Source organism: Musca domestica, unplaced genomic scaffold (assembly GCF_030504385.1).
Source record: "Musca domestica strain aabys unplaced genomic scaffold, Musca_domestica.polishedcontigs.V.1.1 10, whole genome shotgun sequence".
Lineage (NCBI taxonomy): Eukaryota > Metazoa > Arthropoda > Insecta > Diptera > Muscidae > Musca > Musca domestica.
In genome coordinates this window covers 20,112,151-20,137,968 of record NW_026712115.1, presented here as the reverse complement: position 1 = coordinate 20,137,968, position 25,818 = coordinate 20,112,151, and the positions used below count along the sequence as shown (strand labels likewise).

The 25,818-nt window shown below is 36.6% G+C and overlaps 1 protein-coding gene across 2 annotated transcripts; it reads right to left on the bottom strand.

The window, feature by feature from the left end:
• Positions 1-15,527: 15,527 nt before the first annotated feature.
• Positions 15,528-24,863, bottom strand: LOC131804466 (uncharacterized). 2 transcript variants are annotated; one of them, XR_009343150.1, is made up of 3 exons: positions 23,980-24,863; positions 15,835-16,975; positions 15,528-15,749 (listed from the first exon to the last, which is right to left on the bottom strand). XR_009343150.1 is itself a non-coding variant. In XM_059127389.1 (2 exons), the coding sequence occupies exon 2, from the start codon at positions 16,971-16,973 to the stop codon at positions 15,966-15,968; it is 1,008 nt and encodes a 335-aa protein (XP_058983372.1). In that variant the 5' UTR covers positions 16,974-16,975; positions 23,980-24,863; the 3' UTR covers positions 15,528-15,965. The 2 variants fall into 2 exon arrangements, 1 of the variants encoding a protein (XP_058983372.1); XM_059127389.1 differs by having other exon boundaries at positions 15,528-16,975.
• Between the last annotated feature and the right edge of the window lie 955 nt (positions 24,864-25,818).

The following is a 25,818-nucleotide window of genomic DNA, read 5'->3' as shown; positions in this document are numbered from 1 at the left end:
GCATAATGCACTGTATTATAGTGCACTAATTATTTCACTATCACTACTCATTTAGTGGTAGTGAAATTTTTTATTTCACTAGCATTAAAGGGTTAGTGCGATTGAATAAAATAATACAATTTTAAGAATATGTACTATATATTTGGGATTGTTGTTCGATATTCACTTCAGTAAACTTGGTGATAGCTGATATAATACTTATATACATAGTGCATTTTTTGGCTTCGCTAAAATTTAGTGCACATATTTACAGAAATTTAGTACATAAACACAGATGGAAAAAGACTTAGTTCGAATTTGACGTTAAATAAGAGCAGACGTTTTCCTCTAAAACAAAGGCAATGTAAGAATTATGTGTTGTGTAATTTGTCTTATTAATTTGTAATAATTTGTGTTATTTGTAACAGATCCCTGAAGATGATTGTCGATGACAATCGAAATATTGGATATAATAAAGAGAAAAAAGGAGATAACAAAATAAAATTGTTTTACTGACCTTCAGCCGAACTATCATCAAAAATAAAAAAGGTAGTGCATTTTTTTTTAAATATCACTAAATTAGTTGGTAGTGCTATTAATATTTCACCACCACTAAAATTTAGTGGTAGTGCAATATTTTAATTATCACTAAGTGGTTAGTGGTAATGCAATTTATTTTGTACTACATTTAGTGGTAGTGGAATAAAAAATAGCACTACCACTTATTATTTAATTCTTACTGCACTAAAAATTTAGTGCAATATGCCCAACCCTGGTTAGGTTAAAGTATATTATTACAAGCAGTTTTTAGGAAATATAGAAATATAAAATAAGTAGAGTAGTGTCATTTGACAGTACCTTGCGAAACTTTACAACGCCTCATAGAAATATATATATATATATATATATATATATATATATATATATATATATATATATATATATATATATATATATATATATATATATATATATATATATATATATATATATATATATATATATATATATATATGTGTGTGTGTGTTTATTCAAATATTTAACTCCAAAACTCCACTTTATTTCATGCTTTTTACAAGGCTGTTAATGGCAACATTTCACGATTTTAGCGAGAAATTTTGATCCAGCTAGAACTTTCGTAAACAATGTTCTAGCTTCAAACCTTCTCGCAAATCTTAAATCATGACTTAGTCCCAACATCATGCCGTCATCGCGTGTTTTATTTGACAATAAGTTATTGATGGGAGATTACATTAACTCCTCCCTCGCATATATGAAAGACGCCTCGGACTTCCTGAAACTGTCAATAACTACTTAAAGCTAAAGTTGTAGTCGGACTCTCTGACATTTCTGGTAATATTTGCTAAGAGCGTAGCAACTGTAGTAAGTAAGAGTGGCTGTAGTAAGTAAGAGTAGTCATGCAGTTTACGATTTGAATTATTCTGTCACCGCAATTAGCTATGCTGTTGTTTTCAGCAAAATTAAGGATAGTGTCATTGTGTTCTACTGTATTCTCTTACAAACTAATTTAATCCAAGGATACTTTATTATAAAATGTACAATATTGTCATTTAACATAAATTCGGTTATGTCGAATAACGTGAAACCCAAAGGTTTCCTTTGGAGATCTCAATATGTTTAGCCGTACGCTAATATGACAGAATGAAGCCTTAGTGGAAACACTAAGACCATGAAGCAATGCCAAAAGTTAAAAATTGTTTGCCTTATTGTGTTTATTTGTATCAATCTTTTATACAAATTAATTGCTTACGTCTAAATTAAAATTAACAATAAAAACAATGCATGATCAAGTTTCACTTTAGTAAGTAAATCATAAAATTTGAGTTTGCAAAAATGACTTTAATTGCATTACTGCAGTATTGCACAAAATAATATAAGGTAAATGACATTTATGTTTTTTGACATATCAAATACCTATGAGTCAATGACTGCAATAAACAGTTTCAAGGGCAAACGAATCAACTATTGAAGTAACGGAATTTTTTTATGGTTAACATTCTCCGCCACGTTGACCGTATAGCGAGAGATAAAAATTGTATATATTTATAAAAAAAATGATGGGGAATATGAACATTTGGAGTTGGACTTCCTATGCAAAAGAATTGATTTGTCTGTATAACTTTCCAGACACACGAGCGTGTTTATTCGCTCTTATAGGAAGGTGTCTAAATCTTTCCACGAATAAGGAGCCGATTTGTTTTTTATGGCTTGTTCACACAGTAACTGCGTTTCTTTTGGTAAACGTTGAGTCAAAGAAACACCAGTATCGGATCCCATTGATCTGTGGGAACGTTGTAAGTCGACATTGAATAAATGCAACTATTGATTCCCCGTCGGATCTCTTTTAGACCCGATGCAGTTTCTTTTACAATAATTGGAAGACTATTGTTGTATTCATCATTTAATGCTTTCCATGCGAAAGCGAAACCACGGTTAGTTAGAGGAAACTGCGACACGATTTCCCGAGCTTCTCCAGCCGTTTTTTTTAAGCAAATAGAACATGCGTTCGACATCACTCAACCTGGTATTATTTATATATACGGCACTAAACAAGTCCCGAAAGGAAGGTCAAGAAGAAAAAACTCCCTCAAAAACATTAATGTCGATTGAGGGTAATGCCATATTTTGAACGATATCACAACCAGAATAAATACTAGCGGCACTATTTTCCAGCAATTCAGGAACCAAAAGAGATTGAGCCGATTGCTCATGAGATGCATCCGCAATTTTATTCGATTTTTTTTTGTACAACCATTTTTTATAATTATTCAATCAATTGCTGTTCTTGCACTTGTGTAAATGTTAATGGAAACATTATATTTACACTCTGCCAAATGCAGATATTCCTTAGTAACCTTTTCTGAAATTTTTAAGTTTTGTAACGACTTATGGACCGCTTGCCATAACTTTTCTAGATTACTCTTCTTTTCCTCTAATATATTAATATCTAAATAGTCACCTTTTATTGCACCGATTTCTGCACCACATTCTGTCAATGCGTCAGTGCTCTTATGAAAGTCTGCAAATGAGCGAATGCCATAATTATAATTATAAACGCCGAACAATTGTTGAAAAAATACAAAAATAAATAAAATAACAATTTGCCAAAATGACCGTGTATAGGGTGTATAAATTTATTAAAAGATAAAAAACAACAATCAAAAGTTTAATACACGATAGTATGAATGTTATTCTAACTTTAATAAGAACAATAATTCTACACCCAATACCAACTACTATAACAAACAGAGGTGACCAACCAACGTAGTGTAGCTACTCAACCTAAACGGACACGACAGAAAGAGGAATAAAGAAAAGTATTCCTCCGTTTGTTATGTTCATTCACTGATCTAACAAATCACAAACACAAGTGCTGATCAGAGAACAGCGAAAAAGCAAGCAGAGATATTGGTGCATGATCAAACAGAGTTGTTGTTGTTTGCGACAAACAAAACAGCAAATGAATTTGACCATGGATAGACAACAACAATGTGGAATATTAAAGCGGATAGACCAAACAAAAATAATTATATTTAAATCTTTGCTTTACATAGTAAAGCACGTCAAACTAAGAACTAGCAACGACGATATTTTTGTTTGTATCAATGAAACGAAATATTTAATGTTTTGTTATTTTACATGAACCAAAACAAAAGGAAAAATAGCAAACGAGGCGGCAAAACCAGCGACAACTAATTAGTAGTTAAAATGTCAAAGGCGCTAGCACAAGGTTGCAATAAAGCGTATCGCGTACGACTAAATAAGGACAGGGGTCTTTAAAAACAAATTTTTAATGCAATTCTAAATTAAACACAAGGCATAGTTATTAAATTTGGATAGTTATTTTCCTTTGAGGATAGAAAGAAGACCACATCGTTTGATGGTGAATTGTATGGTTTCAAAGTCACACACTGCAGTAAGCTTTAGTGGTTTTGGTGTTACATAGAGCCAACGATTGACGAAAATACAATGTGGGGATGTCCTGTTATTAAACAGAGCAGTTTCACAGGAATAAGTGCTTGAGTCGTGCAATGGCCGTGTTGTTTATCTTGGTTGGTATAGGGATGACCTTGAAGAGCTCAAAATGCTGCTGGCTCACTAATGGTAGTTCTATTATGAAGATGACATAATTTTGTGTTACTGAGCCCTTGATGCTTATGATTTTGTATAATTCCAGCAAATCACTATCTTCAACTGGTAACGAACGACCGATGGGGAGATGACCATTTATCTTAGATATCCCCATTCGTAACTGTTTTGTTGTGAGGAGTAGTGGACTTATTTTACCATTATTCGATTGCGTGAGGCAGCGATCAGCTCTGCATCATCATTTGTAAGTCTGCCGCAAGTGTATTTAATTGAATCCCCAGGGACATTAGTTTTTGGTCGTTTCGTATATTTGATTTGTCATCTTGAACTGTATTTAAATCATTATATATACTTTTTTAAGCTCCGAGAAATACAACTTCATACCATTCTTGTCTTGCTTAAGAACATTAATTGTTGAATCTATTACCGAAGTTTGGTTTTTGAGCAGCAAATGCTAATAATCCTCGATTTGATTTATATTAGCTATCTTTTCAGTCATTTGTTCTGCGTAATCCGAGTCCCGGACTCCAAATAAAGCATGAGCCATATTCCCCATAATATCCAGTGCAGCTCTTCGGTTTCTTCGTGGAGCTAAAAGGTCTGATTCTTGAATAAGATTATCCCAGGTGTGCTGAAGTTGGACGTAGAGTATTTTACATGATTCAGTAGCTATTATTTGCTTACAGCGTCTTGAAAATGTTGTTATACCCGTTTCCAGAATCTTGTTTCTTTCTGTCTGAGATCGTAATATATAATGAATTTCCAGTTAGCAGTTACCAATATTGTTGGCCCTAAGCCTTCGATATACAATCCTGGGTTGGGAGAAAACTCTGTGACATTGCTCGGAGAGGCTAGTATTACCAGCAAAAGAAGCAACAACATAAGAAGTGTACTGAAAATTCCTTGGGAAGCATATGATACTACCTTCCGTTTTGGCTGCATAGTATTGTCTTCTGATGAGGATTTGCTCTATTGTGTTGTTGGTTTGTCATATTCAGTTTGGCTTACGTGAAGATCATTAAGCAGAGGTGCCAATCTATGAATTGTAAATCCTCTTTGCTGTTTTGACGTCACAGACCCTAATAAGCCCATCATCTCCCTGGTAAATTCGGTTGATTCTTCCCAGTGGCCAATGTAATACAGGAGTATTATCTTCTTTGAGAATAACAAGCATGCCTTCAATGATGTTTGGTGAAGGAGACTTCCATTTCCCCTTTGTTGTAGTTAATGTAAATATCTTTGCGCCTATTCCTTCTAAAATTTGTGTTTAATTTCTGATGTTATTTTCCACCTTGCATCTAATTCTAATTTTGGGAATCGTCGCAATGGACACAACTTCCATATGAATGGCCTTAGTTGCAAAACAGCAAAATGCTGCAATATACGCCTTGTATGGTCTTTTTCCTCTAAATTTGTGATCGACCGAAAAGTAGTCAACTCCAGGCGTAATGAATGGACATCGTGGCGTTACTCTATCAGCTGGTAGATTTCCCATTAATTGTTTAAACAGCGCTGGCTTAGCCTTGGTGCATCGTATGCATTTGTGCACAGTACTGCGTGCGACTGATTTCCCGTTGATAATCCAGAACTGTAGCATTTTCATCAACAACCCGACCAAAACATGATTATGCGATAAAATTGCTGGGTGTATTGCCTTGAATGGCAATGTGGAGTTCTCCAGACGACCACCTACACGCATTACCTGGTATTCATGGATGAACTACACTGAAAATAGCTCACTTTGTACAGTTGGTCCAGCATGAAGAATGTCTTTGATTGATGAACGGCTGGATGTTTTAGCTGATGCATCAAATACTACTCGCAACTTTGTAGTCGAACTTTCCGGTTTCAACACGCAATGATGAGGCATGACGTAATGTTCATCGGGAATATCATCTTCCAGAATTTCTTCCATGTGGCCCAAAGATTCATATTCTTCCATAAATTTTATTGTATTCTGCCCTTAGTTCTGGCTTAAGGTTTAACTGTTTCCTAATGACAAAAATCGATTGAAGGTCATTGTTTATGGTAAGCGAACAACGAATCTACAGTCCTTGTTTTTTGTACGTTTTTTAGGAAATGATCTTCACAACGTTTCTCACTTAACTATAGTGCACGTGCTAAAGTATTTGCTTCTTCGAGTTTCCAGAAATTTTCAATGAGCTCATTTGTTGTTGGTTGTTCTGGGATAAATGCTGCGCAAATAACCAAGTTGTTGTCGTTGTTTTCCTGTAATTTACCCGTTACAACCCAGCCCAAAGCTGTATTTTGTAGAATTGACAAGTTTTTATTGATTCTAATTTGTTGTGGTCGCATCAGTTGGTGATAAAATTCTGCTCCGATCTGCATATCTATATTGTCCATTTGATTGAAAAATGGACCTGCTTATCAGGAAGATTCCAATTTAATGTGTTGAACGATTTTGTAGGTGATACAATGGTTGTGAGTACAAAAGCTTCAAGGGGTTAATACCCGATGAACCGAAGGGCTTGACGACACCTCATGTGGTTAATACCCGAAGAACCCAAGAGCTTTACGACACCTCAATTGGGGGAAATACGAAGAACCCAAGGGCTCTAACACCTCAAGGAGTTTAAAAGGACGAACCCAAAGGCTTTATGACACCTCAAGGGGTTAATATCCGAAGAAACCGAGGGCTTTACGACACCTCAAGGAGTTAATACCCGAAGAACCCAAGGGCTTTACGACACCTCGAGGGGATGAAAAACAAAGAACCCGAGGGCTTTATGACACCTGAAAGGGTTTATACCCTAAGAATCCGAGGGCTTTACGACACCTGAAAGGGTTAATACCCTAAGAACCCGAGGGCTTTACGACACCTCAAGGGTTAAAATCTGTTGAATGATTTTGTAGGTGATACAATGGTTGTGAGTACAAAAGCTTCAAGGGGTTAATACCCGATGAACCCAAGGGCTTGACGACACCTCATGTGGTTAATACCCGAAGAACCCAAGAGCATTACGACACCTCAATTGGGGGAAATACGAAGAACCCAAGGGCTATAACACCTCAAGGGGTTTAAAACGACGAACCCAAAGGCGTTATGACACCTCAAGGGGTTAATATCCGAAGAACCCGAGGGCTTTACGACACTTAAAGGGGTTAATACCCGAAGAACCCGAGGGCTTTACGACACCTAAAGGGGTTAATACCCGAAGAACCCAAGGGCTTTACGATACCTCAAGGGGTTAATACCCGAAGAAACCAAGGGCTTTACGATATACATATATATGTATATAAAGCGGCAAGTTTGGTGGTACCAAGGACGTTCTTGCTCTCCTGGTGCTGGTTATCCTCCTGTGGTTAGCGAAATACTACACCTCAAAGGTTTAAAAACGATAAAACCCGAAGGGCTGGAACACCTCAAGGGATTAAACAACACGATAAAATCCGAAGGGCTGGAATACCTCAAGGGGTTGATATGGACGAACCCAAGGGATTCAAACACATCAAGGGGATGAAAAACTAAGTAACCCAAGGGCTTTGTCACCTCAATGGGTTAATAACGGACAACCCGAGGGCTGTAACACCTCAAGGGATTAAACAACACGATAAAATCCGAAGGGCTGGAATACCTCAAGGGGTTGATATGGACGAACCCAAGGGATTCAAACACATCAAGGAAATGAAAAACGAAGAAACCCCGAGGGCTTTATCACCTCAAGGGGTTAATAACGAAGAATCCAAGGGCTTGAAGGCACCTCAAGGGGATGAAATACGAAGAACCCAAGGGCTTGAAGGCACCTCAAGGGGGTTAACACCCGAAGAAACCAAGGGCTTTACGACACCTCGAGGGGATGAAATACGAAGAACCCAAAGGCTTTATGACACCTCAAGGGGTTAATACCCGAAGAACCCTAAGGCTTTACGACACCTCAAGGGGTTAATACCCGAAGAACCCGAGGGCTTTACGACACCTAAAGGGGTTAATACCCGAAGAACCCAAGGGCTTGACGACACCTCAAGGGGTTAATACCCGAAGAAACCAAGGGCTTTACGATATACATATATATGTATATAAAGCGGCAAGTTTAGTGGTACCAAGGACGTTCTTGCTCTCCTGGTGCTGGTTATCCTCCTGTGGTTAGCGAAATACTACACCTCAAAGGTTTAAAAACGATAAAACCCGAAGGGCTGGAACACCTCAAGGGGTTGATATGAATGAACCCAAGGGCTCCAAACACCTCAAGGGGATGAAAAACGAAGAAACCCAAGGGCTTTATCACCTCAAGGGTTAATAACGGAGAAACCGAGTGCTCTAACACCTCAAGGGATTAAAAACACGATAAAATCCGAAGGGCTGGAATAGCTCAAGAGGTTGATATACGAACCCAAGGAATTCAAACACCTCAAGGGGATGAAAAACGAAGAAAACCCGAGGGCTTTATCACCTCAAGGGGTTGATATACGAACCCAAGGACTTGAAAGCACCTCAAGGGGGTTAACACTCGAAGAACCCAAGGGCTTTACGACACCTCGAGGGGTTGAAATACGAAAAACCCAAGGGGTTAATACCCGAAGAACCCATGGGCTTGACGACACCTCATGTGGTTAATACCGGAAGAACCCAAGGGCTTTACGACACCTCAAGTGGGAAAATACGAAGAACCCAAGGGCTCTAACACCTCAAGGGGTTAATACCCGAAGAAGGGCTTTACGACACCTCAAGGGGTTAATACCCGAAGAACCCAAGGGCTTTACGACACCTCAAGGGTTTAGAAGCGAAGAAACCCGAAGAACCCAAGGGCTTTATACACCTCAAGGGTTAAAATCTAGCTGGCGAACGCGAGTTACCGAACGATAACTTTCTATGGCAAAGCTTTTTGTTGTTACACAAAACAGTTATAAATGTTGTCTTCGATGCCTTTGCTTTGCCATCATCGAACGATGGTTCACTGTCGTGCATGGTCTTTGTTGTTATGCTATGTCTGCATTGTCCGGTCTCCACTACCATTCCTTAACATCAATGCCCAGTGTGTCTTGTTTGTTGTTGTGCGTTTATGCATTGTGCCATGCTTGCTTGTTGTTGTGTGTTTATGCATTGGCGCAATGCTTTGGTTGAATCGATCGTTGTGGTGCTTGCTTGTTGTTGGCTGCCTATGCATTGGTTTAATGCATTGGCATTGCAGTTGTGTTTTGATCTAACAATATTGCTCGATGGCCAGTGTTAAAATCAATGCCAAACAAGAAGTTGATTTAAATAACTATGAGGAGGGTTGGTTAAGTTTTGGAAATAAAAGGACGGTTTTTTTTTTTTTTTTTTTTGAAAATTCATATTTATATAAATACTTAATTATTTACACAAATAAATTTGACAATTCAACAACAAAAAAGTGGGGACAAATGAAATGACTTTCGTCGTCACAAAACTCCGAATATTCGTCGAATCCAAAAAAAAAGAAGAAGAAGTGAATAAGAACTTTGTCAGGATGGTTGGAAGAATGAATAATATTAAGGAAGTGGCGAGAGAGATATATTTTATCTAAAAATAATCAATAGACTAACGACCTTCAGTTAATGGTCGAGGAAATGAGAGGTTGCAAGCAGAGATAATTGGATTGCTTATAAGCCATGGGAAGTTAAATCCGGCCCTCCTCACTACTGCGCTGCTGAACTTAAGACGTTTGAATTTTCATAAGAAGAGTGAACGGTTGGTTTGGTTTTAGTGTCGTAAGTACATGAAGCCGTCAGGAAAGATGTTCACGGAAAAGTGATCATTTTTTATAAGATTACTGGCATAATGCACTGTATTATAGTGCACTAATTATTTCACTATCACTACTCATTTAGTGGTAGTGAAATTTTTTATTTCACTAGCATTAAAGGGTTAGTGCGATTGAATAAAATAATACAATTTTAAGAATATGTACTATATATTTGGGATTGTTGTTCGATATTCACTTCAGTAAACTTGGTGATAGCTGATATAATACTTATATACATAGTGCATTTTTTGGCTTCGCTAAAATTTAGTGCACATATTTACAGAAATTTAGTACATAAACACAGATGGAAAAAGACTTAGTTCGAATTTGACGTTAAATAAGAGCAGACGTTTTCCTCTAAAACAAAGGCAATGTAAGAATTATGTGTTGTGTAATTTGTCTTATTAATTTGTAATAATTTGTGTTATTTGTAACAGATCCCTGAAGATGATTGTCGATGACAATCGAAATATTGGATATAATAAAGAGAAAAAAGGAGATAACAAAATAAAATTGTTTTACTGACCTTCAGCCGAACTATCATCAAAAATAAAAAAGGTAGTGCATTTTTTTTTTAAATATCACTAAATTAGTTGGTAGTGCTATTAATATTTCACCACCACTAAAATTTAGTGGTAGTGCAATATTTTAATTATCACTAAGTGGTTAGTGGTAATGCAATTTATTTTGTACTACATTTAGTGGTAGTGGAATAAAAAATAGCACTACCACTTATTATTTAATTCTTACTGCACTAAAAATTTAGTGCAATATGCCCAACCCTGGTTAGGTTAAAGTATACTATTACAAGCAGTTTTTAGGAAATATAGAAATATAAAATAAGTAGAGTAGTGTCATTTGACAGTACCTTGCGAAACTTTACAACGCCTCATAGAAATATATATATATATATATATATATATATATATATATATATATATATATATATATATATATATATATATATATGTGTGTGTGTTTATTCAAATATTTAACTCCAAAACTCCACTTTATTTCATGCTTTTTACAAGGCTGTTAATGGCAACATTTCACGATTTTAGCGAGAAATTTTGATCCAGCTAGAACTTTCGTAAACAATGTTCTAGCTTCAAACCTTCTCGCAAATCTTAAATCATGACTTAGTCCCAACATCATGCCGTCATCGCGTGTTTTATTTGACAATAAGTTATTGATGGGAGATTACATTAACTCCTCCCTCGCATATATGAAAGACGCCTCGGACTTCCTGAAACTGTCAATAACTACTTAAAGCTAAAGTTGTAGTCGGACTCTCTGACATTTCTGGTAATATTTGCTAAGAGCGTAGCAACTGTAGTAAGTAAGAGTGGCTGTAGTAAGTAAGAGTAGTCATGCAGTTTACGATTTGAATTATTCTGTCACCGCAATTAGCTATGCTGTTGTTTTCAAAATTAAGGATAGTGTCATTGTGTTCTACTGTATTCTCTTACAAACTAATTTAATCCAAGGATACTTTATTATAAAATGTACAATATTGTCATTTAACATAAATTCGGTTATGTCGAATAACGTGAAACCCAAAGGTTTCCTTTGGAGATCTCAATATGTTTAGCCGTACGCTAATATGACAGAATGAAGCCTTAGTGGAAACACTAAGACCATGAAGCAATGCCAAAAGTTAAAAATTGTTTGCCTTATTGTGTTTATTTGTATCAATCTTTTATACAAATTAATTGCTTACGTCTAAATTAAAATTAACAATAAAAACAATGCATGATCAAGTTTCACTTTAGTAAGTAAATCATAAAATTTGAGTTTGCAAAAATGACTTTAATTGCATTACTGCAGTATTGCACAAAATAATATAAGGTAAATGACATTTATGTTTTTTGACATATCAAATACCTATGAGTCAATAACTGCAATAAACAGTTTCAAGGGCAAACGAATCAACAATTGAAGTAACGGAATTTTTTTATGGTTAACATTCTCCGCCACGTTGACCGTATAGCGAGAGATAAAAATTGTATATATTTATAAAAAAAATGATGGGGACATTGAATAAATGCAACTATTGATTCCCCGTCGGATCTCTTTTAGACCCGATGCAGTTTCTTTTACAATAATTGGAAGACTATTGTTGTATTCATCATTTAATGCTTTCCATGCGAAAGCGAAACCACGGTTAGTTAGAGGAAACTGCGACACGATTTCCCGAGCTTCTCCAGCCGTTTTTTTTAAGCAAATAGAACATGCGTTCGACATCACTCAACCTGGTATTATTTATATATACGGCACTAAACAAGTCCCGAAAGGAAGGTCAAGAAGAAAAAACTCCCTCAAAAACATTAATGTCGATTGAGGGTAATGCCATATTTTGAACGATATCACAACCAGAATAAATACTAGCGGCACTATTTTCCAGCAATTCAGGAACCAAAAGAGATTGAGCCGATTGCTCATGAGATGCATCCGCAATTTTATTCGATTTTTTTTTGTACAACCATTTTTTATAATTATTCAATCAATTGTTGTTCTTGCACTTGTGTAAATGTTAATGGAAACATTATATTTACACTCTGCCAAATGCAGATATTCCTTAGTAACCTTTTCTGAAATTTTTAAGTTTTGTAACGACTTATGGACCGCTTGCCATAACTTTTCTAGATTACTCTTCTTTTCCTCTAATATATTAATATCTAAATAGTCACCTTTTATTGCACCGATTTCTGCACCACATTCTGTCAATGCGTCAGTGCTCTTATGAAAGTCTGCAAATGAGCGAATGCTATAATTATAATTAGAAACGCCGAACAATTGTTGAAAAAATACAAAAATAAATAAAATAACAATTTGCCAAAATGACCGTGTATAGGGTATATAAATTTATTAAAAGATAAAAAACAACAATCAAAAGTTTAATACACGATAGTATGAATGTTATTCTAACTTTAATAAGAACAATAATTCTACACCCAATACCAACTACTATAACAAACAGAGGTAACCAACCAACGTAGTGTAGCTACTCAACCTAAACGGACACGACAGAAAGAGGAATAAAGAAAAGTATTCCTCCGTTTGTTATGTTCATTCACTGATCTAACAAATCACAAACACAAGTGCTGATCAGAGAACAGCGAAAAAGCAAGCAGAGATATTGGTGCATGATCAAACAGAGTTGTTGTTGTTTGCGACAAACAAAACAGCAAATGAATTTGACCATGGATAGACAACAACAATGTGGAATATTAAAGCGGATAGACCAAACAAAAATAATTATATTTAAATCTTTGCTTTACATAGTAAAGCACGTCAAACTAAGAACTAGCAACGACGATATTTTTGTTTGTATCAATGAAACGAAATATTTAATATTTTGTTATTTTACATGAACCAAAACAAAAGGAAAAATAGCAAACGAGGCGGCAAAACCAGCGACAACTAATTAGTAGTTAAAATGTCACAAGGTTGCAATAAAGCGTATCGCGTACGACTAAATAAGGACAGGGGTCTTTAAAAACAAATTTTTAATGCAATTCTAAATTAAACACAAGGCATAGTTATTAAATTTGGATAGTTATTTTCCTTTGAGAATAGAAAGAAGACCACATCGTTTGATGGTGAATTGTATGGTTTCAAAGTCACACACTGCAGTAAGCTTTAGTGGTTTTGGTGTTACATAGAGCCAACGATTGACGAAAATACAATGTGGGGATGTCCTGTTATTAAACAGAGTAGTTTCACAGGAATAAGTGCTTGAGTCGTGCAATGGCCGTGTTGTTTATCTTGGTTGGTATAGGGATGACCTTGAAGAGCTCAAAATGCTGCTGGCTCACTAATGGTAGTTCTATTATGAAGATGACATAATTTTGTGTTACTGAGCCCTTGATGCTTATGATTTTGTATAATTCCAGCAAATCACTATCTTCAACTGGTAACGAACGACCGATGGGGAGATGACCATTTATCTTAGATATCCCCATTCGTAACTGTTTTGTTGTGAGGAGTAGTGGACTTATTTTACCATTATTCGATTGCGTGAGGCAGCGATCAGCTCTGCATCATAATTTGTAAGTCTGCCGCAAGTGTATTTAATTGAATCCCCAGGGACATTAGTTTTTGGTCGTTTCGTATATTTGATTTGTCATCTTGAACTGTATTTAAATCATTATATATACTTTTTTAAGCTCCGAGAAATACAACTTCATACCATTCTTGTCTTGCTTAAGAACATTAATTGTTGAATCTATTACCGAAGTTTGGTTTTTGAGCAGCAAATGCTAATAATCCTCGATTTGATTTATATTAGCTATCTTTTCAGTCATTTGTTCTGCGTAATCCGAGTCCCGGACTCCAAATAAAGCATGAGCCATATTCCCCATAATATCCAGTGCAGCTCTTCGGTTTCTTCGTGGAGCTAAAAGGTCTGATTCTTGAATAAGATTATCCCAGGTGTGCTGAAGTTGGACGTAGAGTATTTTACATGATTCAGTAGCTATTATTTGCTTACAGCGTCTTGAAAATGTTGTTATACCCGTTTCCAGAATCTTGTTTCTTTCTGTCTGAGATCGTAATATATAATGAATTTCCAGTTAGCAGTTACCAATATTGTTGGCCCTAAGCCTTCGATATACAATCCTGGGTTGGGAGAAAACTCTGTGACATTGCTCGGAGAGACTAGTATTACCAGCAAAAGAAGCAACAACATAAGAAGTGTACTGAAAATTCCTTGGGAAGCATATGATACTACCTTCCGTTTTGGCTGCATAGTATTGTCTTCTGATGAGGATTTGCTCTATTGTGTTGTTGGTTTGTCATATTCAGTTTGGCTTACGTGAAGATCATTAAGCAGAGGTGCCAATCTATGAATTGTAAATCCTCTTTGCTGTTTTGACGTCACAGACCCTAATAAGACCATCATCTCCCTGGTAAATTCGGTTGATTCTTCCCAGTGGCCAATGTAATACAGGAGTATTATCTTCTTTGAGAATAACAAGCATGCCTTCAATGATGTTTGGTGAAGGAGACTTCCATTTCCCCTTTGTTGTAGTTAATGTAAATATCTTTGCGCCTATTCCTTCTAAAATTTGTGTTTAATTTCTGATGTTATTTTCCACCTTGCATCTAATTCTAATTTTGGGAATCGTCGCAATGGACACAACTTCCATATGAATGGCCTTAGTTGCAAAACAGCAAAATGCTGCAATATACGCCTTGTATGGTCTTTTTCCTCTAAATTTGTGATCGACCGAAAAGTAGTCAACTCCAGGCGTAATGAATGGACATCGTGGCGTTACTCTATCAGCTGGTAGATTTCCCATTAATTGTTTAAACAGCGCTGGCTTAGCCTTGGTGCATCGTATGCATTTGTGCACAGTACTGCGTGCGACTGATTTCCCGTTGATAATCCAGAACTGTAGCATTTTCATCAACAACCCGACCAAAACATGATTATGCGATAAAATTGCTGGGTGTATTGCCTTGAATGGCAATGTGGAGTTCTCCAGACGACCACCTACACGCATTACCTGGTGTTTTTACCTTCTTTTTTTAAAACAATTTATTTAGTTTTTTATTTCACTTTATTTCACTTAATTTTGGGGTTTTAATATGGTAAGTAAAGGTTACAATTTCAAGGGCAGGTATAGTATTTCACGGGTAAGTATATTTTCACTTTAGTTAATTACAGTTTTCAAAGGTAAGTATAGTTTTCAAAGGTAAGTATTGGTTTAAAAATAAGTGTATTATTTTTAGGTTTTAAATAATATCACAATTCACGATAAATTCTTTTGATTTTTTTTTGTACTTTAAAATTTAACTTTCACTTCACTTTATCACGGCGGCGGGGTCAAGTATCGTGTTGATCGATTTTACGCAAAACTTCGATTGAATATCTCGTTCTCATCAAAGCCGTCACCAACTGCATTTTTGCTTTGACTTTTCCAATGCTGACTGGAAAAGAGAACGAAGACTTGTAAATACATAATAGTTTGGTACCGCTTGCGTATGCATGTATGTGTGCATATTAAATGCGTACCGCTACGGTACAGTGGTGCGCCAAATAAATAGCACGCACATTGTTGGGCAAAAAAATAGCAACATCTAAAATATGTTGGGTACATTCATGTACATGCCTCCCCCGCCGTGATATCTGTGAATCAAATGAGTTCAATTAGTGGGCATATTTTTTATAGGGCCTGAAAATACATATCCTAGTTTGGTCTGGAACGCCTGGACGTCACCAATTCCGGCAGGAGTACAACCATCTTGTCGAATGACTGAGTAGGTATCTGCGCCCAATTCCAAGTCTATTGGGATGTTGCTGCGGGGGTCTGGGTCAGCGAGAGCTTGTTGCGTAAAGTAGGAAGTTGGGTCTTCAAGTAATGGGTCCGAATAGGGTTTTCGAGGCAAGTCATCTGATATCAAAGCGTTTACCTTTAAAGCCCAAGTGTTGTTTGGGTTTCTGGCCATGATTTTGAACGCTGCAAATCGTCTGTTTCTGTAGATAAATGATCTAAGGTCAAGTCTTTGGAACGCGGAGTATGCAATTTTTGACATGGATGCCGATTGGCAAATCAACGCTCTTACTGTCTTCCAGGTGTCAACACCTTCACTTGCAACACGTACCAAGGCGGTTGGAACAAAAACTAAATCCCAAGAAAATGGTGGTATTACTATGGGCGCAGGCTGCAACGTGTTGTCCAGCTGCGGAGCTCCATGGAGGAGAGTGTGGTGTCGATGGTCACATCTTCGACAACCGGTTAAACATGTACAATCTGGTGCCAAATGACTCCTTGCCAAGCAATTGCGGCAGTACCCTCTCCTCTCCACTGTTTCATACCGCTGGTACGGTGTCTGTTCTCGGAACCTGGGGCATGTATTTATGGCATGGTCGTCCTGACACAGCCCGCATGAGTACTGCCAGAAACTCGGCCGCTCTCGTCTACTCTCTCGCTGACCAGACCTGCTCCTCGATTGTTGCCTTCTTCGTTGGTGTTGCTGCGACTCGCTAATGCGCCTGTTTGGCGATACTTGCTGTTGTTGGGGGCGGTTTTGTTGCTGACGCCTGTTTGGTGATACTTGCTGTTGTTGGGGGCGGTTTTGTTGCTGACGCCTGTTTGGGGGTCTCACTTCCTCATCATCTTCCCACTCTTGATTTGGGAGGTAGGCCGCCATTTCTGTAAAAAAAAGAGAGAGGAGTACAAAGTTTTTTTTGAAGGGGGTCCGACTAGTCAGTCGGTAAATAGTTTGACGACTTTTGTAATGGGTCGGCTAGTTATGCCAAGGGAAGTTTTAATGTCTACAACTCTAATGTTATTGTCGACCCCCTGGTAAGTTTTGACAATGCGTCCCAATCTCCATTCTGTTGGCGACAACCGATCATCCCTTATGACCACTAGATCACCATTCTTTAAGTTATCCTTTTGATATTTCCATTTGTGTCTTCTATGAAGTTCACTTAGATATTCATTTTTCCATCTATGACAAAAATGTTGGGATATAACTTTGAGTCGCTTCCAACGATTAAGATACGAAATATCAGAATCGGAAATGTCAGGTTCTGCTGGTTCGAGCAGAGGAGCTCCAATGAGGAAATGGGCTGGGGTTAAGGGAGCAATTTCATTAGGGTCGTCACTAGCAGGGCTCAAGGGTCTTGAATTGAGACAAGCTTCTATACGAATCAGTATGGTAGTAAATTCTTCAAAGGTATAATTAAGACTTGGGAAGCTTTTCCGTAAATGAGTCTTAAAGGATTTAACACCGGCCTCCCACAATCCACCCATGTGTGGAGCGCCCGGAGGAATTAATTTCCATTCCAAGTTTTGATGGACATTTTGATTAACGGCGAGAGTTCTAAAGTTTCTAAGGAATTCTGCTGCGCCCTTTTTTAGGGATTTAGCGGCACCCACAAGGTTCGTTCCATTATCTGAATATACACAGGAGGGACATCCTCTTCGACCTATAAATCGAGCGAACGCAGCTAAAAAAGATTCTGTGGACAGATCGCTGGTTGCTTCTAAGTGAATTGCCTTGGTAGCAAAACATATAAAAACGCACACGTATCCTTTTGTAACAAGACAAGCACGTCCGGTGAAGTTCTTTATATTAAAAGGACCCGCAAAGTCAACCCCAGTATTGTAGAAGGGTCTTGCAAGTGAAGTACGCTCAGGCGGAAGAGAAGCCATAATTTGATTTTGATTGTGTTTTCGATATAAGTTGCAAATTTTGCAGTTGTGGATTGTTTTCTTGATTAAGATTTTTAATTTGAATATCCAAAATTCAGAACGTAGGATTCGAGACATGAGTTGATTTCCCCCATGTAAAGTTACTTTATGTGTAAATTCGACCAATAATTGCGACAATTTGGAAATGTAGGGTAGCAAAATGGGGTATCTTTCATTATATGTTAACGCAGGGGATTGTACAAGGCGACCATTTGATCTTATAAGACCATCTGTGTCTAGATACGGATTTAAAGTCACCAGACTGCTGCTAGGTGGAAGTTTCGCCTTTCTTTTTAGTAATTGATATTCTGTTTCAAAATAGTATTTTTGGGTAACCATGATAACTAGACGCTTAGCGTGTCGAATCTCTTCTTGAGAAAAATCGGGACAAGCTCTTAAATGCCGTTTGGAATAACGCATAACAAATGCATACGTTCTGTAAACTCGCTGTAACTTTGAGAAATTTTTTAAAGGATCTTTGTTTATAAGTTCTTCTTTGGCGTTACCAGTAATGGTTGCAAGTGTCAGTACTTTAGCTGGTTTCTTTTCTAAATTGGTATCTATCGGAATTTTATTCGAAGGCCAACTACCTTTTTTGTATTTTAACCATTGTGGTCCATGCCACCACAAATGATGTGTTTTTAAATCGGACGGTGAGCATCCACGACTTGCGACATCAGCTGGATTAGCATCCGAATCAACATGACGCCATCGCTCATTTCCAACGTTTTCTATAATTTCGGAAACTCTGTTTCCAACAAAAGTGCTCCAGTGGCAAGGCGGTTTTTTAAGCCAAGCTAAAACAATTGTGGAGTCCGTCCAAAAACAAGATTCAATTTTTGAAATTTGAAGATTTGTTATTATGGAGTGGGTTAATTTTGACAGAAGTACAGCTCCGCAAAGCTCAAGTCGTGGCAACGAAATCTTTTTAATTGGTGCTACCCTAGTTTTGGATGCTAAGAGAAAAGTGTCAACACTATTATTGGCATGTTCGACACGAATATACACAGCGGCACCATATGCGCTCTCTGAGGCGTCACAAAATCCATGAATTTCAATTTGATTACTTGGAGTGTATTTGATCCATCTTGGAATAGTAAGAGTGTCTATTGATTTTGTGTTTTTTACGAAATTCTGCCAATTTGTTAGTGTCATAGGTTTTAAAGTATCATCCCATTCGATTTTGTCTAGCCATATCTGCTGCATAATTAATTTAGCAACCACGATTATCGGAGCTAGCCAACCACATGGGTCGAATAATTTGGCAATTATAGATAAAACTTCTCTCTTTGTATAATTTGACTGGTGTTCGATAGAAGGCCATGCAACTGAAAAACAATCTTCTGAGATCTTCCATCTGATACCTAAAGTCTTAGTGGACGCATTTTCAGATAAATCTAGCCAATTGAGTGGTAAAAGTTGATCCTCTGGCAAATCTTTGATTATTTTGGGCTCATTTGAAGTCCATTTTCTAAGTTGAAATCCTGCAGAGTCAAATGCAGAAATTAATTCTTTACGTGAGTCAATTGCTTCCTCAATCGAATGGTCTCCCGCAAGTACGTCATCAACATATAAATTTTGTAAGATAATTTTAGCAGCCTTAGGGTATGTGTCTTTAATGTCATCTGCTAATTGCATGAGTGTGCGGAGCGCTAGAAAAGGTGCGCAGTTCACTCCAAAAGTGACTGTCAAAAGTTCAAAATCTTCAACTGGGTCAAAAGGAGATTTCCTAAAGAGAATTCTTTGATAACGAGTCTGGTTTCTATCTAAGAAAATCTGACGGTACATTTGAGTAACATCAGCATTGTAAACGTATTTAAAGAACCTCCATTTAAGTATTTGTAGAACAAGGTCTTGCTGTAATATTGGCCCAGCGAAAAGATTATCATTTAGACTTCTTCTATTAGAAGTGGGACTTGAGGCATTAAAAACTACACGAAGTTTCGTTGTTAACCGATCTGGTTTGATGACCGCATGATGCGGCAAATAATAATTTTGGGTCTATTTCCTCGAGTGAAAGTTTTCTCATGTGTCCCAACTCTAGGTATTCTAATATCGCTTTGTCATACGAGTCTTTGATTTCGGGAGTCTTTGACAGCTTTTTCTCCATTCTAAAGAACTGTGCGAGGGCTATATTTCTAGAATTTCCTAACTCCTCACAATTTTTAAAGGGCAGGGTAACAATATACCTCCCATCTTTATTTCTCTTTGTTGTTCGTTGGTAATTTTGTTCGCAGAAGGAGTCTTCTTCTGACCTCAAAACTCTTTTTGGGGGCTCTTCCACCTCCCAAAAACGTGTAATGAACTTTTCAATTGAAGTTGTGTTGAACAAGGAAACGTTATGATCATTTCCATGGGTTTCGGGTATTGGACCGCCTATTATCCAACCGAATACAGTGTCTTGTGCTAAGAATGAGTCAAGCAATTTTATAGGTGCACCCACTGTAAATATTAAGGGTCCTATATCCATCCCTATAAGGAGATCGACTGGTTGACTTATGTGAAATGTAGGGTCTGCTAAGTTAAGGCCCCTAATATTTGTAAGTTTAGTCTTTTCAATATTTTGTGGAGGTAAATTGGACGGAAGGGACTTTAAAACTGGCGCCCATACGTCTAGCTCAAACTGTGGGTGTAAACGAGAACGAAGAGTGAAAAGGCTAGATTTTGTAGAAGTTTCCGAGACAATTTGACTAAGTCCCGTAACATGAACAAGATTTTTCTTAGTTGGCAAATTCAACTTGTTTTTAAGTTTTTCTGAGATAAAGGTGGATTGAGATCCAGGGTCAATAATTGCTCTGGCATCATATGATTGTCCTCTAAACTGGATTTGTACAATTGCAGTGAAAAGCAAAGTTGCTCTAGGATTATGTTCGAAAATTCTATGTTCTTGGAGGGTCAGAGCTGTAGTATTTGCTGGTTCTGTGGACTGTACTGTTGTGTTAAGAGCTGAAGCACTAGTACTAGGACGTACTTCATCTCTAGCTATGTTGTTACTTTTGCTTATTTGAAGGTTCTCTGTTCCCTTGTGTAGCATGGAATGGTGTCTCATATTGCAAGACCGACAACCAAACCGACTTTTACATTCCTTAACGCCATGATTTGAAGAAAGACAATTATAACAAAGGTGTGAAACTTTTACAAAATGAATTCTGTCATTCACTGACTTTTCTATGAATCGAGGACAATCCTTTATAAAATGATTTGATTTACAAAGATGACAATTCTGTGTGACTTGAGTTCTTGGCGGTTGATTCGAAGTTTGTTTACTGGGTTTACCCCCTTGTGACTGAGAATTGGACCATGTATTGGTCTGAAAACTACTTGCAAATTTCAGTTTTTTACTAAATTCTGGTTTTTGTTGAGCATATTTTATGCTAGTGGGTCTAATATTCCCCACAGATTCTAGAGTTGTAAATTTGTGGGTCAGATAATTATTTAGTTGCTCCCAAGTAGGCAGTGTTTTGATATTTTCTAATGAATTTTCAAACTCTTCTAAGAAAGATCGAGGCAATTTAGAGGAGCAAAGATAAATAAGGATTGGATCCCAGCCTTTTACATCTACTTCTAGAGTCTCTAAAGTCTGAATGCAACTATTCATGGTGCGTTGAAGTTTTTGAATTGTGCTACTTGAATCATATGTGACGTGGGGTAGGTTAAAGAGGATTTTTATCTGCTCGTTTACCTGCATTCTTTTGTTTTCATAACGCTCGGTAAGATTTTTCCACGCCAAATCGAACCCATCATTCGTAAGTGGGACATGACTGATTACATCTCGCGCTTCTCCTGCCGTCTTTTGTGTCAAATGAAAGAGTTTTTCAACATTGCTTAGTTTCGTGTTTTTTATATATATCGCTGAAAAAAGATCTCGGAACGTCGGCCACTCGCTGTATCCTCCCTTAAAAATTTCTGTGTCACACGGTGGCAATCGAGAAATCGGAGTGAATTCAGCATCATTGCTCATCTTGGGCGTAAGTGTGCTTTCTCTTTTCATTTTCTCTTCTGATTCTCTCTGCTTAGCTGTCTGGATTTGGCCATTAATTTCCCCTAGGGCATTTTTATATGAATTAATGGCCTCCATATATTGACTCCTTAATTTATTTTTATCAACTGGTTTCTCTCCTTCTTGAGGAGCATAATCCCGGCATTCCACATACGCTCTTTTGACTTGATCATAAATCGAATCTAACTGAACTCTCGATGCCTCTAATCTATAAGTGTCGTCTTCTGAGTTTGCTATGCTTAAGATCGATGCATAATCTTGCAGATCATTAACGCAATTAGTGAATTTTTCCCGATTTACTTTGTCCATAATTGTAGTGAATTGGGTCTGACTTTAGAAAAATTGTTGTTTTGACAATAAGTTGACAAAGTCGCCCAATAATGAGGACCAATCGCTTTGTTCTTGGGTTAAAAAACAGTATCGACAAATTTTGACGTAGCAAAACTTCGTTGTTTATTCCCAATAAATTTAACGACAACAGGGTTATTTGTAGAGTAAATCGAATCAAAGAATCAGATTTTCTTGTAGGGTTTCAAAATATTGGTTGGCAAATATTTTGTTAAAAGAGCGCCATAAATAGTTAAAGGGTGCAAAAAAAATAACCTTTGGCCAAAATTCGAAAGAAAAAAAAATCCAAGAAAAAAATTTAAGAAAATATGTGTGTTGGGTTGTCCAGGCAAGAAAGAAAAACAACGTCTTGTATATAAAACAAAAGTACGTTAAAATCTCTTTTGTGTTACTCTTTAACGCTGACAAAATTTCAAAAAATATATGGGTTTTGATTTCAAGTCAAAAGTTTGAGTAAAAAATCAGCCAATAAATCGTGATATCCCAGCAAACCGTTTCTGCATTAAATCATTCTGGGTCAAAAATTTCCAAATTTTTCAACACAAATAGCTTTCAAGGGTCGTAAAGAGCAAAAAAATACTTAAGAATATGATTGCATTCAAATCATCAGGTTCTTTTGAAAAATAAAAATGTTTTTCAATATTTTTTATGGTGCGATAAGATGGGTTAAGAGGTTAAGGTGAGGTTATCTAACCGTCAATTTTTAACGCTTATCCACCTAACACTTCTATTTGCAAAATATTTTTAGTGCTGAGTTTTTATTTCCAGTCCCAAATGCTATGTATTTGGAAACCAATATGGCGTTATGTATAAATTATGTGTCTTATAATTTTCACAAGATAATAAAATGTGCTGAGGTAGAATTTTTAGGTTAACTAACATTAAACCTTTTGGCGTCTGTCAACCAAACACAGTTTGTACAAACAACAGCAAACAATTTTGTTAATGGTTTGGAGTCAACCGTAGAGAAAAATATCAAAAGATTTCAAAATGGTATTTCAGCCAACTAAAGATGCCGAAAATTATCTTTCGTAAATCAAAATCTTATTCAATATTACAAAAATGTTTTTTTAGAATTTGCAAAATTTTAAATGTATATATATATTTTTTTGTATATATTGGCTGGTGTCAAAACGAAATTTTATTTCTTTTGAATATTTTGTTATTTAAAAAATTTGAACCTCTTTAGGATTGAGATTATTTTCCATTCTCGAAGTTTTTTTTTTTTTTTTTTTTATAAATTTCCCAAATTAATATGGCGATAAAAGTATGTGTTTCGATGTGTGAGTCGATTTTTTCAAATAATTCCAAAAAATTCCAACTATTTTCCAATTGTTTTCCAGAAATTCCAAAAAATTTGTTCCAAAAAATTATGGCGGACAAAGTTGTATATATTTTGTTAATAGAGTCTTTCCCATTAATTTATGTTCTTCTCCATTTGTATGAAGGCAAGGAGATAGGCAAAGGGTCCCCAAATTAGATTTACAAAAGGTGTCAATGTGTCAAATGATTTGGGAACCAAAGAAAGCACGAGGGTCTTTGTATTTGTTTTCGAATAATTTCCTCCAATGCTTTCTGGTTGTGTAGAAAAAACTGTATTTGTACTCACTTTGATCTTCTTGGTAAAGGGTGTGTGTGTCAAAAAAGTGTTGGGTTTCTCAGCTTACGTCTGTCCGTCCGCTTTCTCCTATCCCAGTTTTCACCTTTCTTGTTATTGTTGTTGTTATTTTTTCCGTACCGTGTACTGCGTTTGATATTTTTGTTATATGAAGTGTCTATATTTGGTGTTAATTGTCACTAGTCTCTTTTTTCAATTCTTAAAATTTTCACTGTTCTTCGTTCTTTTTTGTTGCAAGAATTTTTCTAAATTCGTTAAACTTCACTCTCACAATTTGTTAATGTTAAGTTTTTCCTTAACCACACTTATTCGGCTCGACTAGGACCAAAATGTTTTTACCTTCTTTTTTTAAAACAATTTATTTAGTTTTTTATTTCACTTTATTTCACTTAATTTTGGGGTTTTAATATGGTAAGTAAAGGTTACAATTTCAAGGGCAGGTATAGTATTTCACGGGTAAGTATATTTTCACTTTAGTTAATTACAGTTTTCAAAGGTAAGTATAGTTTTCAAAGGTAAGTATTGGTTTAAAAATAAGTGTATTATTTTTAGGTTTTAAATAATATCACAATTCACGATAAATTCTTTTGATTTTTTTTTGTACTTTAAAATTTAACTTTCACTTCACTTTATCACGGCGGCGGGGTCAAGTATCGTGTTGATCGATTTTACGCAAAACTTCGATTGAATATCTCGTTCTCATCAAAGCCGTCACCAACTGCATTTTTGCTTTGACTTTTCCAATGCTGACTGGAAAAGAGAACGAAGACTTGTAAATACATAATAGTTTGGTACCGCTTGCGTATGCATGTATGTGTGCATATTAAATGCGTACCGCTACGGTACAGTGGTGCGCCAAATAAATAGCACGCACATTGTTGGGCAAAAAAAATAGCAACATCTAAAATATGTTGGGTACATTCATGTACACCTGGTATTCATGGATGAACTACACTGAAAATAGCTCACTTTGTACAGTTGGTCCACCATGAAGAATGTCTTTGATTGATGAACGGCTGGATGTTTTAGCTGATGCATCAAATACTACTCGCAACTTTGTAGTCGAACTTTCCGGTTTCAACACGCAATGATGAGGCATGACGTAATGTTCATCGGGAATATCATCTTCCAGAATTTCTTCCATGTGGCCCAAAGATTCATATTCTTCCATAAATTTTATTGTATTCTGCCCTTAGTTCTGGCTTAAGGTTTAACTGTTTCCTAATGACAAAAATCGATTGAAGGTCATTGTTTATGGTAAGCGAACAACGAATCTACAGTCCTTGTTTTTTGTACGTTTTTTAGGAAATGATCTTCACAACGTTTCTCACTTAACTATAGTGCACGTGCTAAAGTATTTGCTTCTTCGAGTTTCCAGAAATTTTCAATGAGCTCATTTGTTGTTGGTTGTTCTGGGATAAATGCTGCGCAAATAACCAAGTTGTTGTCGTTGTTTTCCTGTAATTTACCCGTTACAACCCAGCCCAAAGCTGTATTTTGTAGAATTGGCAAGTTTTTATTGATTCTAATTTGTTGTGGTCGCATCAGTTGGTGATAAAATTCTGCTCCGATCTGCATATCTATATTGTCCATTTGATTGAAAAATGGACCTGCTTATCAGGAAGATTCCAATTTAATGTGTTGAACGATTTTGTAGGTGATACAATGGTTGTGAGTGCAAAAGCTTCAAGGGGTTAATACCCGATGAACCGAAGGGCTTGACGACACCTCATGTGGTTAATACCCGAAGAACCCAAGAGCTTTACGACACCTCAATTGGGGGAAATACGAAGAACCCAAGGGCTCTAACACCTCAAGGAGTTTAAAAGG